The sequence below is a fragment of the Podarcis muralis genome, chromosome 7 (genome assembly GCF_964188315.1).
Source record: "Podarcis muralis chromosome 7, rPodMur119.hap1.1, whole genome shotgun sequence".
Lineage (NCBI taxonomy): Eukaryota > Metazoa > Chordata > Lepidosauria > Squamata > Lacertidae > Podarcis > Podarcis muralis.
Window position 1 is genome coordinate 50,265,714 of NC_135661.1, and position 22,741 is coordinate 50,288,454.

General features: G+C 42.5%; 1 protein-coding gene across 1 annotated transcript in view; it reads right to left on the bottom strand.

Annotated features, from left to right (window-relative positions):
* Positions 1–22,741, bottom strand: part of MAF (MAF bZIP transcription factor) — a 239,207-nt gene that overhangs the window by 204,494 nt on the left and 11,972 nt on the right. The window contains exon 2 of the mRNA XM_028739626.2: positions 15,362–15,423. Within this exon, the coding sequence (XP_028595459.2) occupies positions 15,390–15,423 (34 nt within the window). The 3' untranslated portion in view covers positions 15,362–15,389. The remainder of the gene's footprint in view (positions 1–15,361; positions 15,424–22,741) is intronic.

Genomic DNA, 22,741 nt, shown 5'->3' on the forward strand with positions numbered 1-22,741 from the left:
CAAGGCAAAGCTGAGGCTAAGGAATAGGAAGCCTAGAGCCTGTGCCTTTGAAGAGGGAGGAAGGCAGGCAGGGAGGGAGGGCAATTTCCCATTAGCCCAAATGGACCAGCCTTCACTGGGGTGGGCTGTGGAGTGATCAAGTGATCCTTGATGGGAGAATGGGGGTGTTGTAAGTACATGAAAACATGCTTGCTTTACTTGAGAGCCAGTGTGGTGTAGTGGTTAAGAGCGGTAGTCTCGTAATCTGGGGAACCAGGTTGTGTCCCCGCTCCTCCACATGCAGCTGCTGGGTGACCTTGGGCTAGTCACACTTCTTTGAAGTCTCTCAGCCCCACTCACCTCACAGAGTGTTTGTTGTGGAGGAGGAAGGGAAAGGAGATTGTGAGCTGCTTTGAGACTCCTTAAGGGGAGTGAAAGGCAGGATATCAAATCCAAACTCTTCTTCTTCTTCTTCTGTGAAATGTTGCAGCGTAACCTCAGGCCTGACGTCATCACAAGATCTGCTGAAGCAGCAGCATAGGCCACCGCCTACACTTGTATTGGGCTCTCTGAAGGGGTTGGGAGCAGACATTTTAAATATAAATTTTAAAATTTAAATTTACCATAACACCCAGAAACAGAGGTGGGTAACTTTGTCTTTTGCTGTTGAGTACCAAGTGTCCTGGGAGGTAATCCGTCCAGGGGCTGCAGGTGGATCCTGAGCTTATGGTTGGTGGAACTGGACAAAGAAGTGTTCTAGTTTTAACTAATCTGGAATTATTACTGCCTAGATTCAAGTTCTCATGATGGCTACCTCAGAATTCCCAAACATACGTAGGTCTACCCACAAACAAAATCCCACTAATTTTATACCCTTGGGTTTGTTTTTAAGTACATTAAAACAATGCAGCTACTTTCTGAAAAGAAGTGAAAGTAATTTATTTCCGATTTTAGTGTGCTATACACCCAAGGCAGAAGCCTGCCATTTAAACAAAACAAACAAAACAAAAAACAGGCTACAAATAAACCATTGCCCCTTCCAAAAGGATGGTGAGTGGGGGAACTTTTAAAGGCCAGGATAACGGTGAAAAAACTCTGACTGGAATGAGAATGTAGCAGACACTGTTGGCCACATAAACTGAGTCTGAAGACTCCAGATTATACTTCAGAATTAAGGTATAACGAGGGAATTGTGGGGGAATTGAAATGTTGGCAAACCACTCCAAATACTCCAAAAATATAAAAATCAACAGTAGCAGAAAAGAATAAAGCATATACAGTGGTACCTCAGGTTACATACGCTTCAGGTTACATACGCCTCACGTTACATACTCCGCTAACCCAGAAATAGTGCTTCAGGTTAAGAACTTTGCTTCAGGTTGAGAACAGAAATCGTGCAGCAGCGGCGCAGCGGCAGCAGGAGGCCCCATTAGCTAAAGTGGTGCTTCAGGTTAAGAACAGTTTCAGGTTAAGAACAGACCTCGGGAACGAATTAAGTATTTAACCTGAGGTACCACTGTGTGTGTGTGTATATATATATATATATATATATATATATATATATATATATTCGTGTAAGATGTATGTTTCAAGCATTATATTCTATTTATTTATATATAATGTCTATTGTATCCTTGTTGATCATTGCTTAGAAATTGTGGTTCTACATGGTATATAAATGATCAAAATAAACAAGCACATACAGCAGAAAAAGGAGAGGGCTGGAAGAATGGGCTGCAACACTGCAGACCGAGGCGGTTACTTTTTTGATACTCCCCTACGTTAAAACACTCCTTGAAAATAGAATAGCAACACAACTGGGGGTGGGGTGGGGGTTAAAAACAAAAATGACTCAAGGACCTTCCTGTCATTCCTGGCATGCAGGATTTCTTTAAACTGGGTTTTTCTCAAAAATGTGACATCCTCACCCACCCACCCTGCATTCTGAAGTGGTAAAGTCCATTCCAGCACCTTCAGCAATCAACCACCTCACTGCATTACGTGTAGTCCTAAATCGTTGCACTCAAAAGGTCCCATTTGCAGATACAGTCATGAGAGACCCCAGTTTTAAACGCTAAGAACTGCTGCCAGTCTATGGTAACAGTAACAGGAAAAATGCACCAATGGTCTAACTTGCCATAGGACAACCTCCTATACTCCTATGAGATAAACTAAAAAATAAAGTTTAAAAAAAATGAATATTTTAGTCAACCAGGACCCAAATAAGGAGCTGCCATGTGTTTGGAGTTTTAGAGCCCTCCAAGTGCTGGGATTTATTTGCAGCAAGTAGAAAATAGACAGCCGGCATAAAATTTCAGCAGGTTCTAGCTAGTAAAATTATTTATCAAGCTAACAAGGGAGGAACCCCTTCTAGTAACAACAACCCAGCATGGAAAAGACATGCCTTTATATTTTACCTTTGGGTTAGTGCACCAGTAAAAATGCCAACTGACAAGCTCTTCTCATAAACATTTCTTTCTAAATGAACTGCCTTGTTGGGAGGGAGGGGGGATCTGGAGAGAGAACGGGAGTCAAAAGCAAGAATAATTCCCAGAGAGGAGACTGAGCTAAAAATAAAAACATAAAAATAACATGGTTGCATAAATGAGTTTAATAAATGAATACTTAATTTTGCATATGAAAATAAACTACCACCACTGTGGTTGATTGCAGGAAAAAGATGGTCTTTTATTCAGGATTTTGAAACACTGAGGAATATATATATGCATAGAATTGTATGGAATACACGTAGCCCTGCTTGTTAGCTCTGTTTGGTTAGATCCGCTGCAAATTTCATGCTATTCTCGGGTGCGCTTTTATTTAACAATGCAAACTCTGAAATCACTTTTATGGTTTTGCTTAACGAGGTCAACCATTGATTGTAAAAGGCTCTTCAGGAGTGTCCCCAAAGGAGCAAAGAAGAAGGAGGGGGTGTCAGAGACAAGAAGAGGCGTAATCAACCTGATCCCAATTACATTTTAAAGGAAGCAGTAAAAGCCGTGTGTTCCCCTCAAATAGCTGAGCTCAAAAGGTGAGGGCAAATTAATCCCCTCAGCTCAACAAGAATCTGGGCACCCTCCAATGGTTCCTTGACTGGAGTACGCATTTGACAGGGAAGCTTTACAAACACAAATCTATCGAAAGGGAAGGGCTATAAGCTCAGTGATAGAGCATCTATTTTGCAGGCAAAAGGTTACAATCCCTACCTACCATGTCAAGGAAGGGCTAGGAGAGACCCCTTAGGAAACCACTGCCAGAGCTAGGAGGGCTCAGTATAAGACAGCTTTCTATGTTCCTAAGGTCTTTTCTCCCAGACGCCTCCTGACACAACACAGGACACAGTTGGGCCCAGATTCAGCATTTGGGATTAGGAGTTGGACTAGGACCCAAGAGACCAAGGTTCAAATCCCCTCTCAGCCACTGGGGTGACCTTGAGGCATCCACTGTCTTTTAGTTTAACATACTTCACAGGGTTGTTGTCAGGATAAAACCCAGAGTGGGGATCAGACATCTGCCTGAGTTACCTCAAGTGCCATTATAGAGGAGACTACCCATAATCTGCAATAAATAATAGGGAATGCATCTGTAATTTGCATTTGTATTTTTTAAAATAAACAAATAGTTTGGGGGGTGTTTTTTAAAAAAAGATATCACTCAATTTAATCAACGAGGGGAAGGATACCTTTCTGAAAATCATTCAAGACTCCCATTGGATACGCAATAAAAGATGGCATTCATATACTGTATGCTGCTCCACCCGTTTTTGCCCTGAGCTATCACTGGTACCAGAAGAGAATTTGGCCCTTGGGTGAAACAAGCCCTGCTGCAAATGTAACAAACGCCGCCAGAGGTGGCCTCTGCTGAGTCTTCATGAGGAAGCAGCAAATGTGAAAAAGTCACAGGCTGAAAAGGTTGCAAATAAAATTTCAAGGGATTACAAATTGCTGATGATCTAATGAGAGGTTTGGCTATTTAGGTCACATCCATGCTATCAATTTAAAGCACACGGCTTCCCCCAAAGAATCATGGGAAGAATAGTTTGTTGAGGGTTCTGGGAATTATAGCTCTGTGGGGGGAAACTACAGTTCCCAGGGTTCTTGGGGGGAGGGAGCCATGTGCTTAAAGTGTGTTTTAAATGTATGGTGCTGGTGTGGTTCAGACTATGGCACACCATTTATAACAAATGAAAAAACAACTGTTCAATTAACAATACAGGGAACCAGATTTTTTATTTAATTTAAATGAACTTCATGGTATTCTTTCCTAACTCTCTGCCTATATAAGCTACAAAAATGCAGATTATAAGATGGGTAGATATAGTCTCCCATCCCGCAAACAAGCTGGGCTGCATCTCAACCCTACCCCAAATATTTCTTGTGTTTAGACCAAGATAATCACCAACTCAAAATGGGGTGGCCATCTTGCTCTCCTTGAAAATCTAGCCTTTTGAAAAGAAACCTATCTGGTATGTGCAAGGTTCCTCCAAGCTTGTTAAGCACTGATAGGTTACATTAATATGTATATTGTCTGTAGGGGACAAATGCTTTCGAGGAGCACACGCAGCATTAAAAACATCAGCAAGTATCACGAGAAAGCAAAAAGCATCATTGACGCAAACTGCGAAATAAATAATAGATCTTGACTTTTATGTTCCCAGCCTTTGATCTGGTGGAACTGACATTATAGTCCAGGAATAAGAGGGGCACCTTTTTAGCTGGGTGAGTGGTTTTTTTTTTGGGGGGGGGAGATGCTGGATGTCAGGTTATATTTTTAGCACAAGGCCAAAATACAAGAAAAGAAAGAGAAAACAGTCAAAAGGTATGACTGAATGAGCACAGCAGTGGGGAACAGAGAAAAGCCCAACTATTGTATGAAAGGAAGGGAGATGATATTTAACTGAACTCTGTGGTTACTGAAAGCATTATTAACCGTCCTGTTCTCTCCAGCATAATTTACAATGAAACAATAGGCAAGTTATCCAGAGAACTTGGAAGATCTAAATTTGTCCACAGCAAAGGAGGAGGAGAGGACATTACTCAAACATGAGAGGGAAATGTCCAGAGCCCTCAAGGGCAAAGCAAGGCCTGAAAACGTCCAAGGACCGGCTCTACCATTTGGTTGAGTGAGAGCGCCACCTCAGGCAGTAGATACTGGGGGAGAGGGGCAGGAAATTGCAGTGAGGCACTGGAGGACAGAGCTTTGAGTGTGCTGTGCGGCCTGCCCTAAGGTAGCCTGCCTCTATCAAGCAAAGTAGATGATGTCGTCAGGTCAGCGGTACAGTTCGATTGCATCTTACCAGGTGAATGCTGGGAGAATCCACCTTCTTATGTGCAAGATAAGATTTAAGATTTACCTGAGAGGACTTTGCATTATTCTTTCTTCTTTCTTTCTTTCGTTTGCTTTTATTTTGGTTTAGATTAGGTGTGTGTTTTTTATTGTAATGTATTATGAAAAGTTGTTATAAAATATTATTTAAAAAGATAGAAAAGAAAGCTGACCAGTTTAAATTTGGCAAATTAATTGTATGTGAGGTAGAGAGCTTAGAAGCTCTCTGCTTCATTTACCAGACTCCGGGAGGCTCTCGTGGGAACTTGGATGGCCCTGTGAGATCTCGCAAAAGCCTCCCAGATCCTGTTTGAGAAGGTCCCAGAGCCCCCGAAAGCAAGGCAGAGAGCCTTGCTTGAAAGCAAAGGAAGATCATGAGAGGGGTGGTTTGGACACATGTATTTATGTGGCATACTTGCCATCCCCAGAACGTAACTCCAGCACAAGATACGGCCATACTGTATTGAAATAAGATTCAGTTGCCTGTATATACACGGAATGGGACATTTAGGCTGCTGCATCCATTTCACAGGCAAAGATCTGCACATGCTCACCCAGCTGGGGGCACTTTGGTTGGTGTTAGCTATTTTGATTTAAGTACGGCAATGGGATTCTGAATACCCTCTTGTCACCTCATCCCTGCTTTGAGCCAAGCTACTGCCAAATTCAGAGGCAGCTAGCAATCCACTAGGTTGCACTATTTAAGGCTCGCCTTGGATTCTTATCAATCTTCCTGGAAAAGCGACATCACTGTGCACAAGCAAGACAGGACTATTGTCAGCTCGTTCTGGGAAGCAGACCAGCATCTGCCACCCCACCCACCTAACATACACACACGGTGGCAACATTAGGTCACAAGAGCAAGATAAAACAAACAGAAGAATGACAAATTTAATTTATGTAATAGCTTTCACTATGTGACGTCAAAGTGCTTTACCTTCATTCCCATAATGTACCTGAGACGTGTTACCAAATCAGTTTCCGGTTGCCAGCTCACTAAAAAGAAAATCCAATCACATTTCATTTGCAGAAGAAATTCATTTTTACCTGTGCCAGTTTCAGTAATTCATTGCCTAGTCCTGAGACAGATAGTAAAAGGGAGAGAAAGGGGTCATGTTGACTTAAAACCTTCCATGTAGAAACCCAGCTTATTGGTCAATAAATGTGGATTGCCAGTTGTCCTAATTTGGCCAGGGCAGTGTGGAAAACCACCAGTTATGTTCTGAATCAAAGGCTTTTCATTTTCAGAGTAAGCCAAAGGGAGACACAGAAAAGAAAATTATGTAGGCTCCAGATATAATAATAAAATTAATGTCCAAAGCCACTCACAAAGATTCAATTATTGGGCACCGTGACTAGACCCCAGCACAGGACCTACAGCTGAGGGCTGCCTTGGGCTCCTTTCACAAAGCGGCTGGTTCCAGTGGCCATTCTCATTTCCCACAATGCTCCCAAGGTGGCAATGCTCTAGGGCAGGCCCAGGGGCCAAATGTGGTCCTCTAAGCATCTCTATCTGGCCTTTGAGACTCTGCCCAGGTGACACACACTCAAGCCATGTCCCTAAGTGGCTTTCCTCTGTGCCCTCTTCCAGTTATTTTACCTGCCAGGAATGTACCCTTGAATACCTTCTGCTTTGCCTGGAAGGCAGTTGGAGAGTGGTTTGTGGCTGGACATACTCAGCAATGGTATGTGGCCTCTGGAAGGTTGTCCATAAGGGAATGTGGCCCTCAAGGTGAAAATGGTTCCCCACTCCTGCTCTAGGGCAATGTGGGCAATTTTAATGGTGTTTCAGTGGGGCAGCCTGCTGGCATTCTGCCAAGGACCCTCTCAAACCTGAGCCATGAAATATAGGCACAGTATCATGTACCATAGTAGAATCATAGAATTATAGAACTGAAAGGGATCACAAGGGTCATCTAGTCCAACCCCCTACAATAGCAGGAATATTTTGACCAGTGTGAGGCTCGAACCCACAGCCCTAAGATTAAGAGTCTCATGCTCCACCGACTGAGCAGTACATTCCACACAGTGAAATGCTTTCCCCAGGGAAACGCACCTGGCACCAATTCTATGAGGTTTTAGGCACCAGGCTAAGCCATTCCAGCAGACCTGGGTTGTTGTTGTTTAGTCTTTTACTTATATCATACTACTGTATTTATGGCCTGCTTGTGGTCATGTTCTTTTAGTAAGGTTGGGTAGGATTCATTTGTTGGATGAAGGCCTTTAGAAATCTTTCTGCATATTTAGTTTTAATGATTGACAACATGCTTGGTATTGTGTTTGTAAGCTGCTTGGATACATTTTTTACAGAAAGTAACAATTGTTTATTTGTTCCACAAAATGCTTACAAGAACAAAAGACTTCTAGGTGGTTTGCAATAGACGGCCTAAAATATCCATTCAAAACACCAATAAAAAACAAATTACATAAGCATCTTAGGATATAAAATTAAATCAATAATTTTAAGTTATACTTACTTTGTGTGCTAAAATTACATGCCTGGGTAGGCTTGCTGGGACGAAAAAAGCTTTTTTAGCAGGTGTCAAAAACAATGCAGTGAAGGCGCCTGACTAATATGGATGGGCCAGGGGTTCCAAAGTGGACGTGCCGTCACACAATATGTAAGTAGGTAAATACATACATAAAAACTGGATGGATATGCATTGCAACAGCATAGTACAGTCAGCAGCCACTCTGATTCTGTGTGTTACATCTACCTTGGCATGCACAACAACTTGATAACACAGAAGTGAAACTAGAAAAATCCATTCTGAAACTGCATGGGATTCCTCTATACGCCTGTGCTTGGTAGAATTCTGCACAGACTTCCACTAAGAAAGACCCACTAATGGGTTTGATCTCATCATTCGTGCACTATGCACAACACTTTACAGTGCTGCGATGCCTACTAAGAAAAAAAAACACTGGATTTTGGCAATTATACATATGCACACAGACTAATATGCATGTCTGATGCTTATGTGACCCTATACATTTTGGAGTATGTGAGAGCTTTAAAAAGCTTTAAAAATATGGAGCACAAAGAGAACACTGAGTCTATAATCTTAAATTCCTTACAGATGCCAAAGAGGCATTGCTTTTATACTAAAGGAAACCTACACGCTACTTAAATTAACACTTGCAGCTGATTGCCAAAGGCAGCGATCCCAATCCCATTTAGCTTGGAATAAGACCCATTGAATTCAATGGGACTTGCTTCTGAGTAGACATAAGCTAGAATTACACTATGTAAAGTATTAATTTCTAGATAGGTTCATTTTCATTTTAAAGTATATTTTGGCACAATAATTTTCATAATAAATGATGAAATGTGTACTTTTTTACAAACTAAAATCACGCAAATGAAAAACTAAAATAGATTAAGATGCAAAATTACGGTATATTGAAAATAATACTGAGGGGTGAAATTCAAGTTTAGGAATGGGATTTACTTTATCTCTATAACAAATCCTAAAAACCTGTAGTACCTCAGTTCTACTCTGACTCTCATATTCATTCTTTCTTTGGAAATCTACCTCTATAGAATATAGATTTCATAGATACCAAATGATTTCAGACATTTTGAAATCCAAACGATTTCAGAGATATCTAAAAGATAAAGGAGGGGAATGAAACAGAATAATAGACACACATAAAACTAAAAGGTTTTTTTAAATGAATTAGATTACAGATTAAAGAGATACTTCTACATAAGAAATAGGTTTCCAGAACAAACTTTTCCTAATTAATATGATCTTTCTATACATACATGTTCTCTGTATTTTTTGTATTTTTTATTCATAAATAAACTATAAAAAACCCTGCATTTTTAAAAAGGAAACTGGAACATTAGGAGAGGATTAAGTCTCTTGCCACTATTCTTCCCAGTCCAACATCCACGCTACACATACAGAATTCCAAAATACCAGTTCACTTTCCCACACAGATAGTATCTCTTTGGTTAAAAATAAAATCCAGGAGGTGGGGAGGTATGAAATTAGCCCATACCAATTACAATTAACATGCCAATATAATCCAATCCAATATTACAGTTCGGTTCATATTTATTAATTATCTACGGACCTTCAAATTCCAAAAATACTCCATACAATGGAGAGATAAATCAATCATAGAACCAGGGAGGGACTAAATATTTACTACTATTATTTATTTTGCAACCTCTGCATTAAATTCTCCCTCTCTCACTGAGTCTCCAATGCACTACACATCATTCATGAAACAGAGGAAAGGTTGATTTTGCTTCATTCATATTTTCCATCTAAAAACCAGCGGTTTTTACTGCCTTGCTCATCTTTCATCTTTCGATGCTTTGTGCCAGCCATTACTTACTCAAACAGACACAGTTTTCTTTTTCCAGCAAAGTCAAATTAGACACAAAATAAGCAACATGACCATCCAACTCCATACTTTTTGTCTATTTTTTGATGGCAGTTTAGTCGGACAAGTTCAAGACTGGTAGTTTAAGAATAAAGTTAAGCATGCCTCTGGAGAGTATAAGTATTGGGCTTTTCATATCTACGCTTATTATTCCTAATATTACACCGACACTTCCCCCTCTTGTCCTTCTCTTTCCCAAATTCCCCATCTGACCAGATGTCTCTCTCTCCCTCGCTTCCACCTGTCAATCACATTCACGGCTGAAATTTGATTTCTCTCCCAACAGTAACCTTATATGAAATATTACCATAGGGGTCAGCACAATCTGAACCTCACCACATAAGTTCATTAACTCTTCCTCAGTCCAATATCTGTTTGTTTCAAAGTTACACGGTTTTTTGTGCTAATCTCTTTTGCAACACCAATCGGTCAGCAATTGCTAAATCCAGGATTTAGGAGGAAGTGAAATGATTCGGTTCTCTTTTTCCTCCCCGGAAGGTTTGGTTTTTGTAAAGCCAGAGGTTAGGCCTGTGCACATTAACTCTACAGATTCTCCCTCCCCGAAGACAAAACACCAGAGAACTGAAAATAAGCTAAATAAAAAGATTTAATTGCAGCAGAGCAAGAGCACTGAGACTGCACACTTTTCTTCTAGCATGAATCACCGTGCAGCCCCAGCTGCAATGTACAAACGCTTTACTGCAGATCAGGTGCATTCAAACAAATGCTCATTCTGCTAATGACAAAGCCCACAGTCCTAAACACAGTTCCACTGGACATAAAACTCAGCTACACATGCAAAGCACTTAGGGCAGGTGCAGGGAATCTTTGGCCCTCCAGAAATTGCTGAATTACAACTCCCACCATCCTTGGCTGTGCTTGCTGGGGCTAATGGGAGTTGTACTTCAGCACCATCATGTTCCCCGTATCTTGCCTAAGTAGTCAGGCTTGGTATCACCACCCAGCATCCTGAGGCAACTGTTGAGGGCCCACCCGGACCCACCAGCACCTACAGTGTCTTTGATAGAACGCTGCTCCATAGGATTGTAGGAAATTAAAAACAGTGGCTTGCAGGCATAGTTTATTGGCATAGTGGGCGGGACAGAATACCTACTTCGCCCACCCTGCCATGCCAGTGAACTAAGCCTGCAAGCCATTGCTTTAATTCCCCAAGATCCTATGCAGCATTGTTGTATCAAAGACCCTGTAGGAAACATAAAAGGTGGCTCCTTCTCTGGAAGTTAATAACAAAAGGCACAACAAAGCTAGTATATCAGAAGAACACTTCCATCACTCACTTTTTTGCTAGTCTTCTACTTGCAGAGTGCTTTTCACACAGGGAGTAAGTAGTGCAGCCCTTTCCAACAGCTCAAAACTCTACCATCTCCTTCTGCTGTGGAGACACACCTGTACTTCCTAGTAATCATGTTCTAAATGGACATGAGAATCACCTGTGGGTAATCAGGCACAGAAACACTTTCTCAGCTGGGAGAGAGGTTCCCTCTCTCCAAAAGCCAAACATGACTTCAGGCCACCAAAGTTCCATAAATATATGATATACTGAGCTGGTAAGAATGAAGGTATCTTGACTCAGTCCAAAATATGAACAGGCGTTGTGGCAATGCACATGACACCTCCATTTCTCCTGTGGAAACTACTGTTTCCAGTTTTTTTCTGAAAGGGGTATTACAGTTAACAGCTTTGGAACGAGGCAGGATAAGAAACCAATGTCAAGCCATGGCTTTATATCCAGGCTTGGTGTGAAGCTACTGACAGTGGTTTCTTGGTTTTGGTGACTTCGTTCACTTAAGACTTCCTGGCTCATTTATCAGGTTGCACACTGGATGGAAGACAGAACTGCTTGCACAGGTTCAGGGCTTGTTCACATCTGAGCCAAGCGCTGGGATCGCCCAAACTCTGCTACTGTGCTTATGCTGAGAGATGGTGACTGGCCCCGGGACTCCTATTGAGCTTGACAGCAGTGTGGGGCTAGCAACCCAAATCTCTCTGTTCCAAGCACCAACACTCATATCCACTTTACTACACCATAAGTATACTAAGGCAGGAGGAATAGTTAATAGTTTTTATTGACTTCTTTGCAAGCCTGAATCAATGATATGTGAACATCTGTGAACTGCAATGCACATTCTCTGCTGCTTCCGTACCATTTATTTCTTTCACATTTTTACTGTGAGATGACACATTACCGCTTCACAGGAGATAATTGAGTTATGTCAATATTCCAACACTCTATACAGCCAGGGTAGAGAACCTTATCAGCCCAGGGTCATTCCCTTTTGAACAGCTTTCTGAGCGCCAGGTGCCAGTGGTGGGCGGGGTCAGAGGCAGAAGTGGGTGGAGCAACAATTATGGACAGTAGGCTAGTTTCTACACACACTCACACACACTCTTTAGCCTCCATCTAGGGAAGCCAGAGGCATCAGAGTTCGAGACCATCTTCCAGCCAAGTGAAAACATGCAGGGCTAGTGAGGAACATGGCCTGGGGAGAGTTCCAAGGGCCATAGAGAGATGCCTGGAGGGCCACATATGGCCCCCAGGCATCAGGTGCCCCACCTTGGTCTTTTCTCAGCATATCCTGTAGTAAGCATGGAGTAACTACAATGGGGCAGCATGCATTGAAGCATAAGGACAGCAAGCCCACCCACTTCTATTATGTCTCCCCAATCACAACCTGTCAACTCACTGCTCCAAAGCAAGTCCTTTTAAACATACCATCAAGATTTTTGCTATGCCATTAACCAGCTGGCAAATATAATTTTAATTCCATTTTGTTTAGGGGAATGTAAGAAAGCAATGGTATTGTATCTTATTGACCAAGTAAAGGAGCGGGGCAGCCAGCATTCATAACTAATGTAAGAGAGTGCATAATTCAAGGCACACACAGGGATATTGATAATTGGAAAAGCTAATTCATTGTGAGGCCACTCCCCCCCCCAAAAAAAAACCACAAGCCACATTCATTTCTGATCCTAAAGTGTGCAAATAAAGGAAGGCACAAACAACAAGAATTTAAAAAGAGAAGGGGTTGAAAACAATGTGCATGCTAGATCAGAGAGTCTTGGCTATGTCCCAGGAAGCAACCCTAAGTCACAAACAGAAGTTTAAAACCAATAACCCCAATAACAAAAGCAAAACAAACAAACCCATTTTATTTAATGGGGCTCAGTCTTGTCCACAGAGCCCAGACATGTCAAGTAAGAAATGCAGAGGTGTACAAGCTAAGGAAGAGTGCATTTGTCCAAGGATATTAAACATCACCCGCAGATAAGGATATGAACCCCACCCACCTCCAAATGTACTGAGTGCATCGTAACTCAGCAGAGCTGGCCACAGAGATACCCCACCGCAATAACTGAAGGTGTGTGCAAGGGCCTGGTCCTCATGCTTCTTGTTCCCCGTTATCACTTCTTTTTCCTTCACATGGTTCTGTGCTTTACAAAGCAGAAATTGTGAATATGCATTGAAGTTTGATGGTATAAATGCATTTTCTGTCCCTCTTTCCCTCCATCTCCCTTCTTTTCCTCACTTATCTGACCTGTGTTGAATTACAGATTGTAAGCTCCTCAGGGCAGAGACCTATTTTTGTACAATTGAAAGCACCAAACATATTGAAGTTATTATGAAAATAAACACACACACACACTGCAAAAAGGGGCAATTGTTATCTCAGATAGGTGTTCAAATGAACAACTAGATGCACAAGAGTAAGGGGGAAGATAGATGCTTCTCCACCCCACACTCTACCACCACCAACCTATGTTCGTGGCTGGAAGTCAGGTGCTTGGACAGCAACTAGTTCCTATCAGAGAATGAGACAAGATGTCCTTTTGCAACAGGTGAAGGGAAACTTTGGCCCTGCAAATGTTGTTGAACTGCAAGTCCCATCATCCCTGGCCACAGACCGTGTCTGCTGGAGTTGATGATGTAGTTCAGCAACTTCTGGAGTGCCAAAAGTTCCCTGCACTTCCTATGCAAGGACTAAGAGCCAAACTGCACATTATGTTAGCTACATGGCTGTTGGGGATGGACAGGTTTGTCTATTTTTGTTCCATTGTAATCTTGCACATCTTTATTCATAAATCTATCCCATCCTGTTTCTAAATTCTTTTCCTTTTTAAAAAAAATGCATAAATATTTGTATTTAAATACATATTAAATCACATAGTAAAATATATATTTAAATATGCATCTTATCTCAATAGACACATTTCTACATGTATTTTATTCTAAAATACACAACTTGTAAAGCCTTTTGGAGCATTTCTTTAGATAAGAAATGCACCACAAAATTCAGAGAACTGCAAAATCCAAAGGATAGTAACATTCCAATCTGTGTGTTATTCCGGGAGATGAATATCAGGTCAGTTTGCGCAGAAATCAAAATCCTCAAGCAGCTTTAGTAGGTACACTTTTAAGGGCAGGGCTTTGGTTTTCACTTTTACATACAAACTGCCTCAGGGTCTGCGGAAAAGCAATTCAGACCAGCATTCTTGCATTTGGCGTAGAAAGGATTTCGGCTCCGCACACAACTATAATCCTAGTTCAAATTCCTCTTCCTCTTCATGCCTGCAACATTGATTTGGAAAAACTTACAGTTATTAGGTAAAGGTAAAGGGACCCCTGACCATTAGGTCCAGTCGTGGCCGACTCTGGGGTTGCGGCGCTCATCTCGTTTTATTGGCCAAGGGAGCTGGCGTACATGTGGCCAGCATGACTAAGCCACTTCTGGAGAACCAGAGCAGCGCACAGAAACACCGTTTACCTTCCCACCGGAGTGGTACCTATTTATCTACTTGCACTGGTGTGCTTTCGAACTGCTAGGTTGGCAGTTATTACTCCAATGTTATTATCCCCCTGTGCAAATCACAGATGTAGGGCCCTCCATATGGACTGAAACCACAGCTGGTGGGGAGAGAGATTAGAGCCCCTTACCCTTCCTGTGCTAGGGTTCCAACCCAGATCTGAGCTCCCATTCTGGCCATTTAGGTAAAAACAACAAAACACACTTCTGCACTCAAAGGCACATCTGCAAGGCTAACATAATGTGTAGCTTGTCCCTTGCAAAGGAGAAGGGCGGCTGCCCTCTTCAAGGTAAACAGAGAAATGGAACTGGATTGCATGCTGTGAAGAATCAAAGAGTAAAATCAGAAAACATCTCATACACTCTCCCTTCCACCTGCTTACTTGCATTTCATTTGGACAGCCTGCCTCATGCCTTGAAAAGAGCGAGCACAGGGTGACTAGTATCTGGACTGGTGCTGATGGGGATACTTTACTGAGAAAAGATGTATAAGCCAAGCAGCACGGATACTCAATAGGATTGGAGGGGAAGTTGTCACAATTCACACACTCGGTTGGAGTTTGGAACGCACTCATATACAAAACACACACACAGAATGACATCGGCAAAAGATCATGCACTCAGTAAAAGAGTTGCAGGAGTTCCAAAGGAAAATTGGAGAAGAGACACCATTAAAGTCCCCACTACGCAAAACACAGCGGCTTCCACAAAGCTTTGGGAAATCAACAGGGACACTTCCGTTGTGGTCAATAATTTTTCTTCTCTTACATTATGCTACAGCTTGGCTGTAGGAGGAGAAAGCAGAAGCCAGCTACGCAAATAAAATAAAACTGTACCTTGTCAGACTCCAGGTAACAGGAATTTTCACATCACTGATGTAGAAGATTCTCTTGGATACCTAATTTAGTAAAAAAAAATATATTTTTAAAAAAACATAGTTAATAAAAGTGTTTTTAAAAATAAAGCTTTATTAGTCTGACATAAAGCAGAAATCAGGGGCAGCTTGATGCTTGATAGTTTTACTCGGAAGCAAGTTCAATAGAATTTACTCCCTAATAAGTGTATTTACAACTGCAGTCTTTGATGCACAAGCCTTATCTCCGTCCATTGTTTGAAGCAGCAGCACTGCTAATATTAAGCATTATCTGAAATGGATTTTCTAGTTCTGTCCTTTGATTTTCATATCAATTCTGTAATAGGAAAGCCATAGAAAAAGAACTAGAAAGATAGGAGGGGGGAATTGCTAAATCAAAAACAAAACACCTTGCTGTGAGCGAACGTTCCTTTATGGTGCAGCCTTCGTCATGTCTACTCAGATGTAAGTCTCATTAAGTTTAAGGGGGCTTGTTCACAGCTTAGATAATATAGAATTGTAGCCTTTAATTTTTCATAATGCATTTCTTTTATTTTCTACCCGTCAGAATAATTAGCTGTGTTACTGTAAATGAACAAAGGAATAGTGAATTGATGTACATACGTAGCAGTGTAACAGCAAACGCTGTTGCCCCTTGAATTTCTCATGTTGTACAAGCTCACACTGGCAGGATTTATTGATAAATCTAATTATTTTAGAGGAAGAGAAATACATTCTTTACAGTGAAATCCTATGCATGTCTGTTCAGGAGTAAGTCCTGCGAGGCTCACTCCCAGGTAAGCGCCTATAGGGCTGAAGCTTTACAAGGACACAGTTTACAAGGAACTCTGGTGCAAATTTGAGCATGAATAACCTCATCTGCATTGCTTGTGACTGCAATGCATAATCAGTTTTACCCCAGAGTAATCCCATTAATGTCACTGCTCCGCAATAAGCGCATCCTAGGTTGTACCTGAAATAATCATATATTCAATGTTTCCTCATGAACTCTGCCTGTGACGGAAAAGCACACAGCAGCAAAAAATACTGTAAGCTAGCCCAGCTGCGAATAAATCCATTTTTGGAGTATATAAGAGCATGACAAGAAATAAATCCTGTTTCTTGAGAGCTCTTTAAAAAAATTAAAAGAAAAAAAGACAACTGATAGATATGATACCCAAATTTTATTTCCAGTTTAGAAAAATTGTCCACTATACCATTTTTGAAAGTAAGGCTTGTATTTTTATATATCCTTTCCAACACCCAATCTTGCTAGTGTAGAATATTAAAATGCGTTCCGAACATAGTGCAGCATAGTGCATTGCAGGGAGACGATGTGAGGATGAACAAATGGGTGGATGGATAACGATCATTTCCAGATGCCTGTTTTGCCTGCCTCCCGTGTTATTTTTGGACCGAAACAAAAAAACAAAAAACAAAAAAACTTGGGGGATACGTCTTCTTAAATGCAATATTTGGCATCTTGCCCAGGATCTCTTAAAGCAGATGACTCCTTTAGACCTTAGGTGTCATTTTCCTCAAGATGACCTCTGCTTTCATGCCAACTGGCAAATCCATCCTATTATGAATGCATTCATTTGGAAGGGATAGGTATTCAATTTTCCCACCCCCACCCCACCTGAAGAGCATCCAAGAAGTGTTGTGGTCAGCATCCTTTTATTATCTTTAGACTATAAAGAGGACATCCCTCTCCTAGCATTACAACTGACTCAATCAAATCAAAGCCCAACATAGACCTCTGCAGCATCCAAATATTCAATTAAAATTACTTGATGATTGGGTATTAATAGAGAGGCAAAAACCAAGAAATGCTGCATTAGCTCAGTGTAAAATAAGGCAATACAGATTTATTAATTTAACATGGTTGATATCATCACCTCTCTCTCTCTTTTATAATTTGGCAGCATTGCTATAAGAGTTATCATTTAATAAGTTTCCCTTTCCCCTATCATCTGGTTCTATGTTACAAAATCATTTCCCCAAGAAAATCTTCAATTTACTATGACACAAATATTGTATTTTAGCAGGTCTAACTAATATTTTATTTTTCTTATTCTAAATAAAAATGACTCGGCAGAAGGTCCTCCATCAAATGCATAACCGATTCTCCTTCCTGTGTTTGTATTATCTGTGAGCAAGGAGGTGGCAAAAACTATGAAATGTGCTGTAAACTCCAGAAGGACTCGAAGTGAAACAGTCACTGCAAGAGGAAATGAAACTCGGATTTATTAGGAATCACAATTGCTAACATTTAATTTCAGCTATCTAGTGATTTAACTATTTTGGCCTACTCACTGCTTCCCTTCCCCTTCAACTAAATTAATTACACCAATGGGAATACATATTGCGGTTATATCGAAAGAGATATTGGGGGAAATGGCTTCAGACAATAGGCCCATCACACGGGAAAGCAAGTAATGCTTTGGAACAATTAGCTTAAATACAATGCCCCCCCCAAAAAAAGACAGACGTATTTGCAGATACATGCAGGCAACTAGGAATGCAGGCAAAGAGCAATGTTCCCTTCCCAAGGCAAATTCCAGGCTGCTTTTTGGGAGGATATGGGGGGAAATCAGCATGGCTTCAGCCTGTCCAGAGCTCCAGTCAAAGGCAGAGTCTGAACAGTGGACATTTAGAGCTTTGAGTGTCAGAAGAAGGGATTTGGGGGGGGGGTTGATTCAGTTATCATTTGAAACTGCCTAATTTGCACTTTACAAAACAATATACAAACCAAAGCACAGCCATCCTACACATGGAACGTGCTTCTGAATTTTGCAGAAATTCAGCCTGGTAACATTTACAACTAGGGTACACTGTGCATAAAAATGCGTATATCAGTAGAAGTAGCATACAGAAATGCATTATATTAGAGAAAATTGCTTTGCAAAAAACGGTGTATCTCGTGGGGGGATGCATATGGGAAAAGTAGGTATTAGGAGAAAGTCACATTGAAAAGCTGGTGAATTTTCAGGAGGAATTGAAAATAAAATTGCACACTGATGTGGAAATGCAAAGAACTGAAGGCTGAAAAAATAGAAGCCGAGAGGAACCTATATTGTCAGATTTGTCCATCCCTAGTCAGAAGTGACTCCTAAAAATGTGATGAAAGAGGGAAGTAGGTGGTTGCCTTTAAATATAGATATATAGATATGCACACAGAGAGATAATAATTGCAACCACCATTTGCAACAAAAAGAAAGTCATTGGCACAAAAAGATACTTTAGGGCAACATTATCAGAACTGACTCCTAACGCAGGAAGTGCTACGGTTAAAGTTAAAAATGCACATTTTAAAAACTCAGCTAATGACTCAACCAATTAACTAGTTGGTACTGTCAGTTTTTAAAACAATAGTTGCAGTATTTGAGGAAGCAAGGAATCTCTCTCCCTAAACCAGCCTGATGCCCCCCAGGTGTTTTAGACAACAACTTCTGCCATCCCAGCCAGCAGGGACTGTGGTTGGGGATTATGGGTCACAGGCTGGAGAAGACGCCTCTAAACCATCACAGCTGTAGGAGCTGAATTGCCATATGCAAGGCCACTGTCTGCCTTGGATAAATTATCAAAATCAGGATGTCACCAAAGGACTACAAGTGAACTAGGTAAAGGTAAAGGGACCCCTGGCCATTAGGTCCAGTCGTGACCGACTCTGGGGTGCGGCGCTCATCTCGCTTTATTGGCCGAGGGAGCCGGCGTACAGCTTCCGGGTCATGTGGCCAGTATGACTAAGCCGCTTCTGGCGAACCAGAGCAGCGCACGGAAACGCTGTTTACCTTCCCGCCGGAGTGGTACCTATTTATCTACTTGCACTTTGACGTGCTTTTGAACTGCTAGGTTGGCAGGAGCAGGGACCGAGCAACTGGAGCTCACCCCGTCGCAGGGATTCGAACCGCCGACCTTCTGATCAGCAAGTCCTAGGCTCTGTGGTTTAACCCACAGCGCCACCCACATCCCTACAGACATACAAAATCAAGAGTTTGGACCGCTAGCCCTCCATTGCCCACCCCGTTTCACCAGTGTTACTTACCATCAAACTTTACCCTCCTCCAGCTAGCAAAGGCCAGATCAAAATGGTCTTTCATTACTGCACATGGGTGTAGTCTGGGGGGCAGGGAGCAACTGCCCCCCTAGATAAGTAAAATGATAGAAATACTTAACTAACTGACCAATCATGTCATTTCTGCCCCCCTAACAAAAGACCTGACCCCCCCCCCAAAAAAAATCCTGACTACGCTCACACTTTAGATTGGGCTTCATAAGGAAACATGACCACAGCAATGGCCCTAGTGGGCTGGAGCAGCAAGTCTTTTAAAAGCAACATTCAGTCTAGCACTGGCCAGACAGACACCAGAGAGATGCTCACAAACCAGGGCCTGAAGGCAATAACCGACAATAGCAGTGCTCCGTGGTCAGAGACAGATGCTGTCTTTGATCGCAGAATGCTGCTCAGCAAGAGGTTTTGCTGAAGGAGCAGGGAGTATGAAATACAGGTGTCCCTTGTCATCAGAACAAGGCCGCTCCCATAACTGGCATCCCAGGTGCTGTTCTTCACAACCTTCTTTTCTCTAAGAGGCTAGCATTTGAAGGGCAGCAAATGACATCACTGAATGGGACAGGTTTAGGCCACAGGCCACTAGTTGCTGACCATTCTCACAGGCACTGTGCATTGCGGGGCAGTGGTGAGAGTGTCTGACTAGATGCGGAGAAACCCGTGTTATTTTCCCACTCAGGCATCAAGTTTGCTGAGTGACCTTGGGTTCACCGCCTCACAGGGTTGTTGCGAGGAGAAAATGGGGGTGGGAGGACATGTGCGCCTTCAGCTGCTTGGAAGAAAAGACGTGATATAAGCATAATAATAATAATAAATTGATTACTGGCAACCATCTACCTAGCTAGTAACAGACATATTCTATATATAGAGTCAATCTTTTTCTAAAGGCCACTTGGAATAAGCAATAAGACCTTGGAGGTGTCAGTAGCCTCCTCCTGCAGTTTACTAGCCATGCTAAGAAAGCCATTTAAGCAAGCAGTGCTTGACATACTCGCATAATACCGGTAATTATCACAAACCATCATCATCATCATTATTATTACAGTACTGCAGTTAGAGTCTAGCTGTCCTCCAATAATCTCAGGATAGCCTGCATAGTTCCTCTTTTTTGTCCTCACAGCAAACCAAACAAACAAAACCAAATTCGGCTAAACCAAGGGAGTGAGTGGCCCACTACTCAATGAGAACAAGCAAACTTTGTGGATGAGCAGGGATTTGTATCCAGATTTCCCCAGTCCTAGTCTGGTGCTCTAGCCCAGCAGTGAGGAACTTTAGCTGAAGGGGCTGAATGTGGCCTCCTGGTCTCTTCACCTGACCCTTAGAACGCCCCCTAATTTGCTCCAGGCCCTCTTCAGTTGCTTTTGCCTGGCAAAAACATGTCCTAAAATTGTGAAGTTGCCTCCTGGATGAAGAGAGGCCTGTGCAGAAACCTCTGGCTTTTGCCTGCCTGGAATGTAGCCTACAGTACAAAGGCAAGCGCTGCATCCATTGCTTGGCCCACTTTTGCCTCTGGCCCTGCTCACCCCAGGAACATGAGACAATATGGCTCTCAGGCTGAAAAATGTCCTGTGTCCATGCTCTAACCACTACACCACCCCAACTCAAAGGAGCTCAGGGCAATAGATCTCATTCTTCACACCTCCCATCTTAATGTTATTAACTCCTTGCCACCAAATGTCACCGGGTTGGGAAAAGGATAGACACCTCAAGTACCTCTCCTAGTTATCAGAAGTCCCTCCTTTCTACCTCACATAATGTTAAAGAAAAACAAAGGGAAAGAAGGACCAAAATAATACCAGATATATGGAAAGGTGAGCGAGCCAGGCTATAGCAACATACCTTTGCAGTGCAGGGGCTTAGACTAGAATCAGTGGTTCTCAACCTGTGGGTCCCCAGATGTTGTTGGACTACAACTCCCATCATCCCTGAGCTCTGGCCTTGCTAGCTAGGGGTGATGGGAGTTGTAGTTCAACAACATCTGGGGACCCACAGGTTGAGAAAAGTTGGACTAGATGATCCTTGGGTCCCTTCCAACGCTACTATTCAAACAGGTGTGTTTGCTGGGCAGAAGACTGCTTTATCACTTTAGCCCATTTAAAGCACATGGAATCCTGGGGGACTGTAGTTTGTTAAGGGCGCTGTGAACTGTAGTTTTCCGAGGTATAAACTACAGCTCCCATGGTTCTTTGGGGGAAGCCAGGTTGCTTTCCATGTATAATGTGCAGGCAGCGGGATTTTTTAAAGGAAAGTACATCTGCGCTTATTGTAGGCTGGTCGGATTCTTTTTTTTTAAGCTCTCGACTTCTCCTTTTGCTAGAGGAGTGCAATGATCAACCACAACCCACTTGGAAAAACAGATTGGCTCTAAAAAAAAATCTATTCCCAAAAGATCTAAATCTTTCCCAGCGGGAGTTCAATTTCTGCCGCAGAAAATTTTCCAGCCGTGAAAAATCACCCTGAATGCGATACTAGGCACCAAAAACTGGATCCCCGGGCTGAGGGCGGGCTGGTGGGGCGGAGATTCCGGTTCGCTCTCTCATCTTTGCTTTGCCGCCGGACAATACAAAGCGCGCCGGTTCAGAAGCGGTCAACCCCCATGAAGTCCCGAAGCCTGAAGCATTCCCAAACCGGCTTGTTATCCGCAACGCTTCCTCGCTCGAGGTTTCAAGTGGGGCTCAGTTTCCCGCTGTCAGTTGCCAGCCAAAGAACCAGAAAGTTGTGTTTGGGGGGGGGGGGGGGGCTTAAGAGACTCAGAGCGCAAAATGATAGTCTGCAAAATACTGAGCCAGCACCGTATCGTTTGTAGCAGAAGCGAGGATCGGACGCCCCTGTAACATCGCTCTCAACGTTTCCCTTTTTTTTAAGGGAAATTCCCTTATTCCGAATAGGATTCCTCGCAAGAAAAGGGAAACGTTGACAGCTATGCCCTGTAACGTCGCAGTCCTCGCCATGCTGAGATATAGGGAGCCAGACCCGTCAAACTTAGTGGGAACAGGGTTTACCTCCGACGAAGCAACTATAAGATCCGGCGGGGAGGGGGGATACTTCTGCGCCTAATTTTCCACCTGTGTGCCTTTTGGTGTCAATTTTGCCCACAGATGCTTTGAAGTTCCACGGAATCCCGATGCCACACAAGGGCTTAGGATCGCCTGCCTGCTTTGCGGGCAGGAGGGGTCCAGCTCTCCAAGCGACTATCGCCATTTCCACCAGGGAGGAAGCGAATTATGAAAGGGCAGTTGCTACAGTGTGAGTTTAGGGCAGCGATCCAATCCACACTTACCTGCGAGTAAG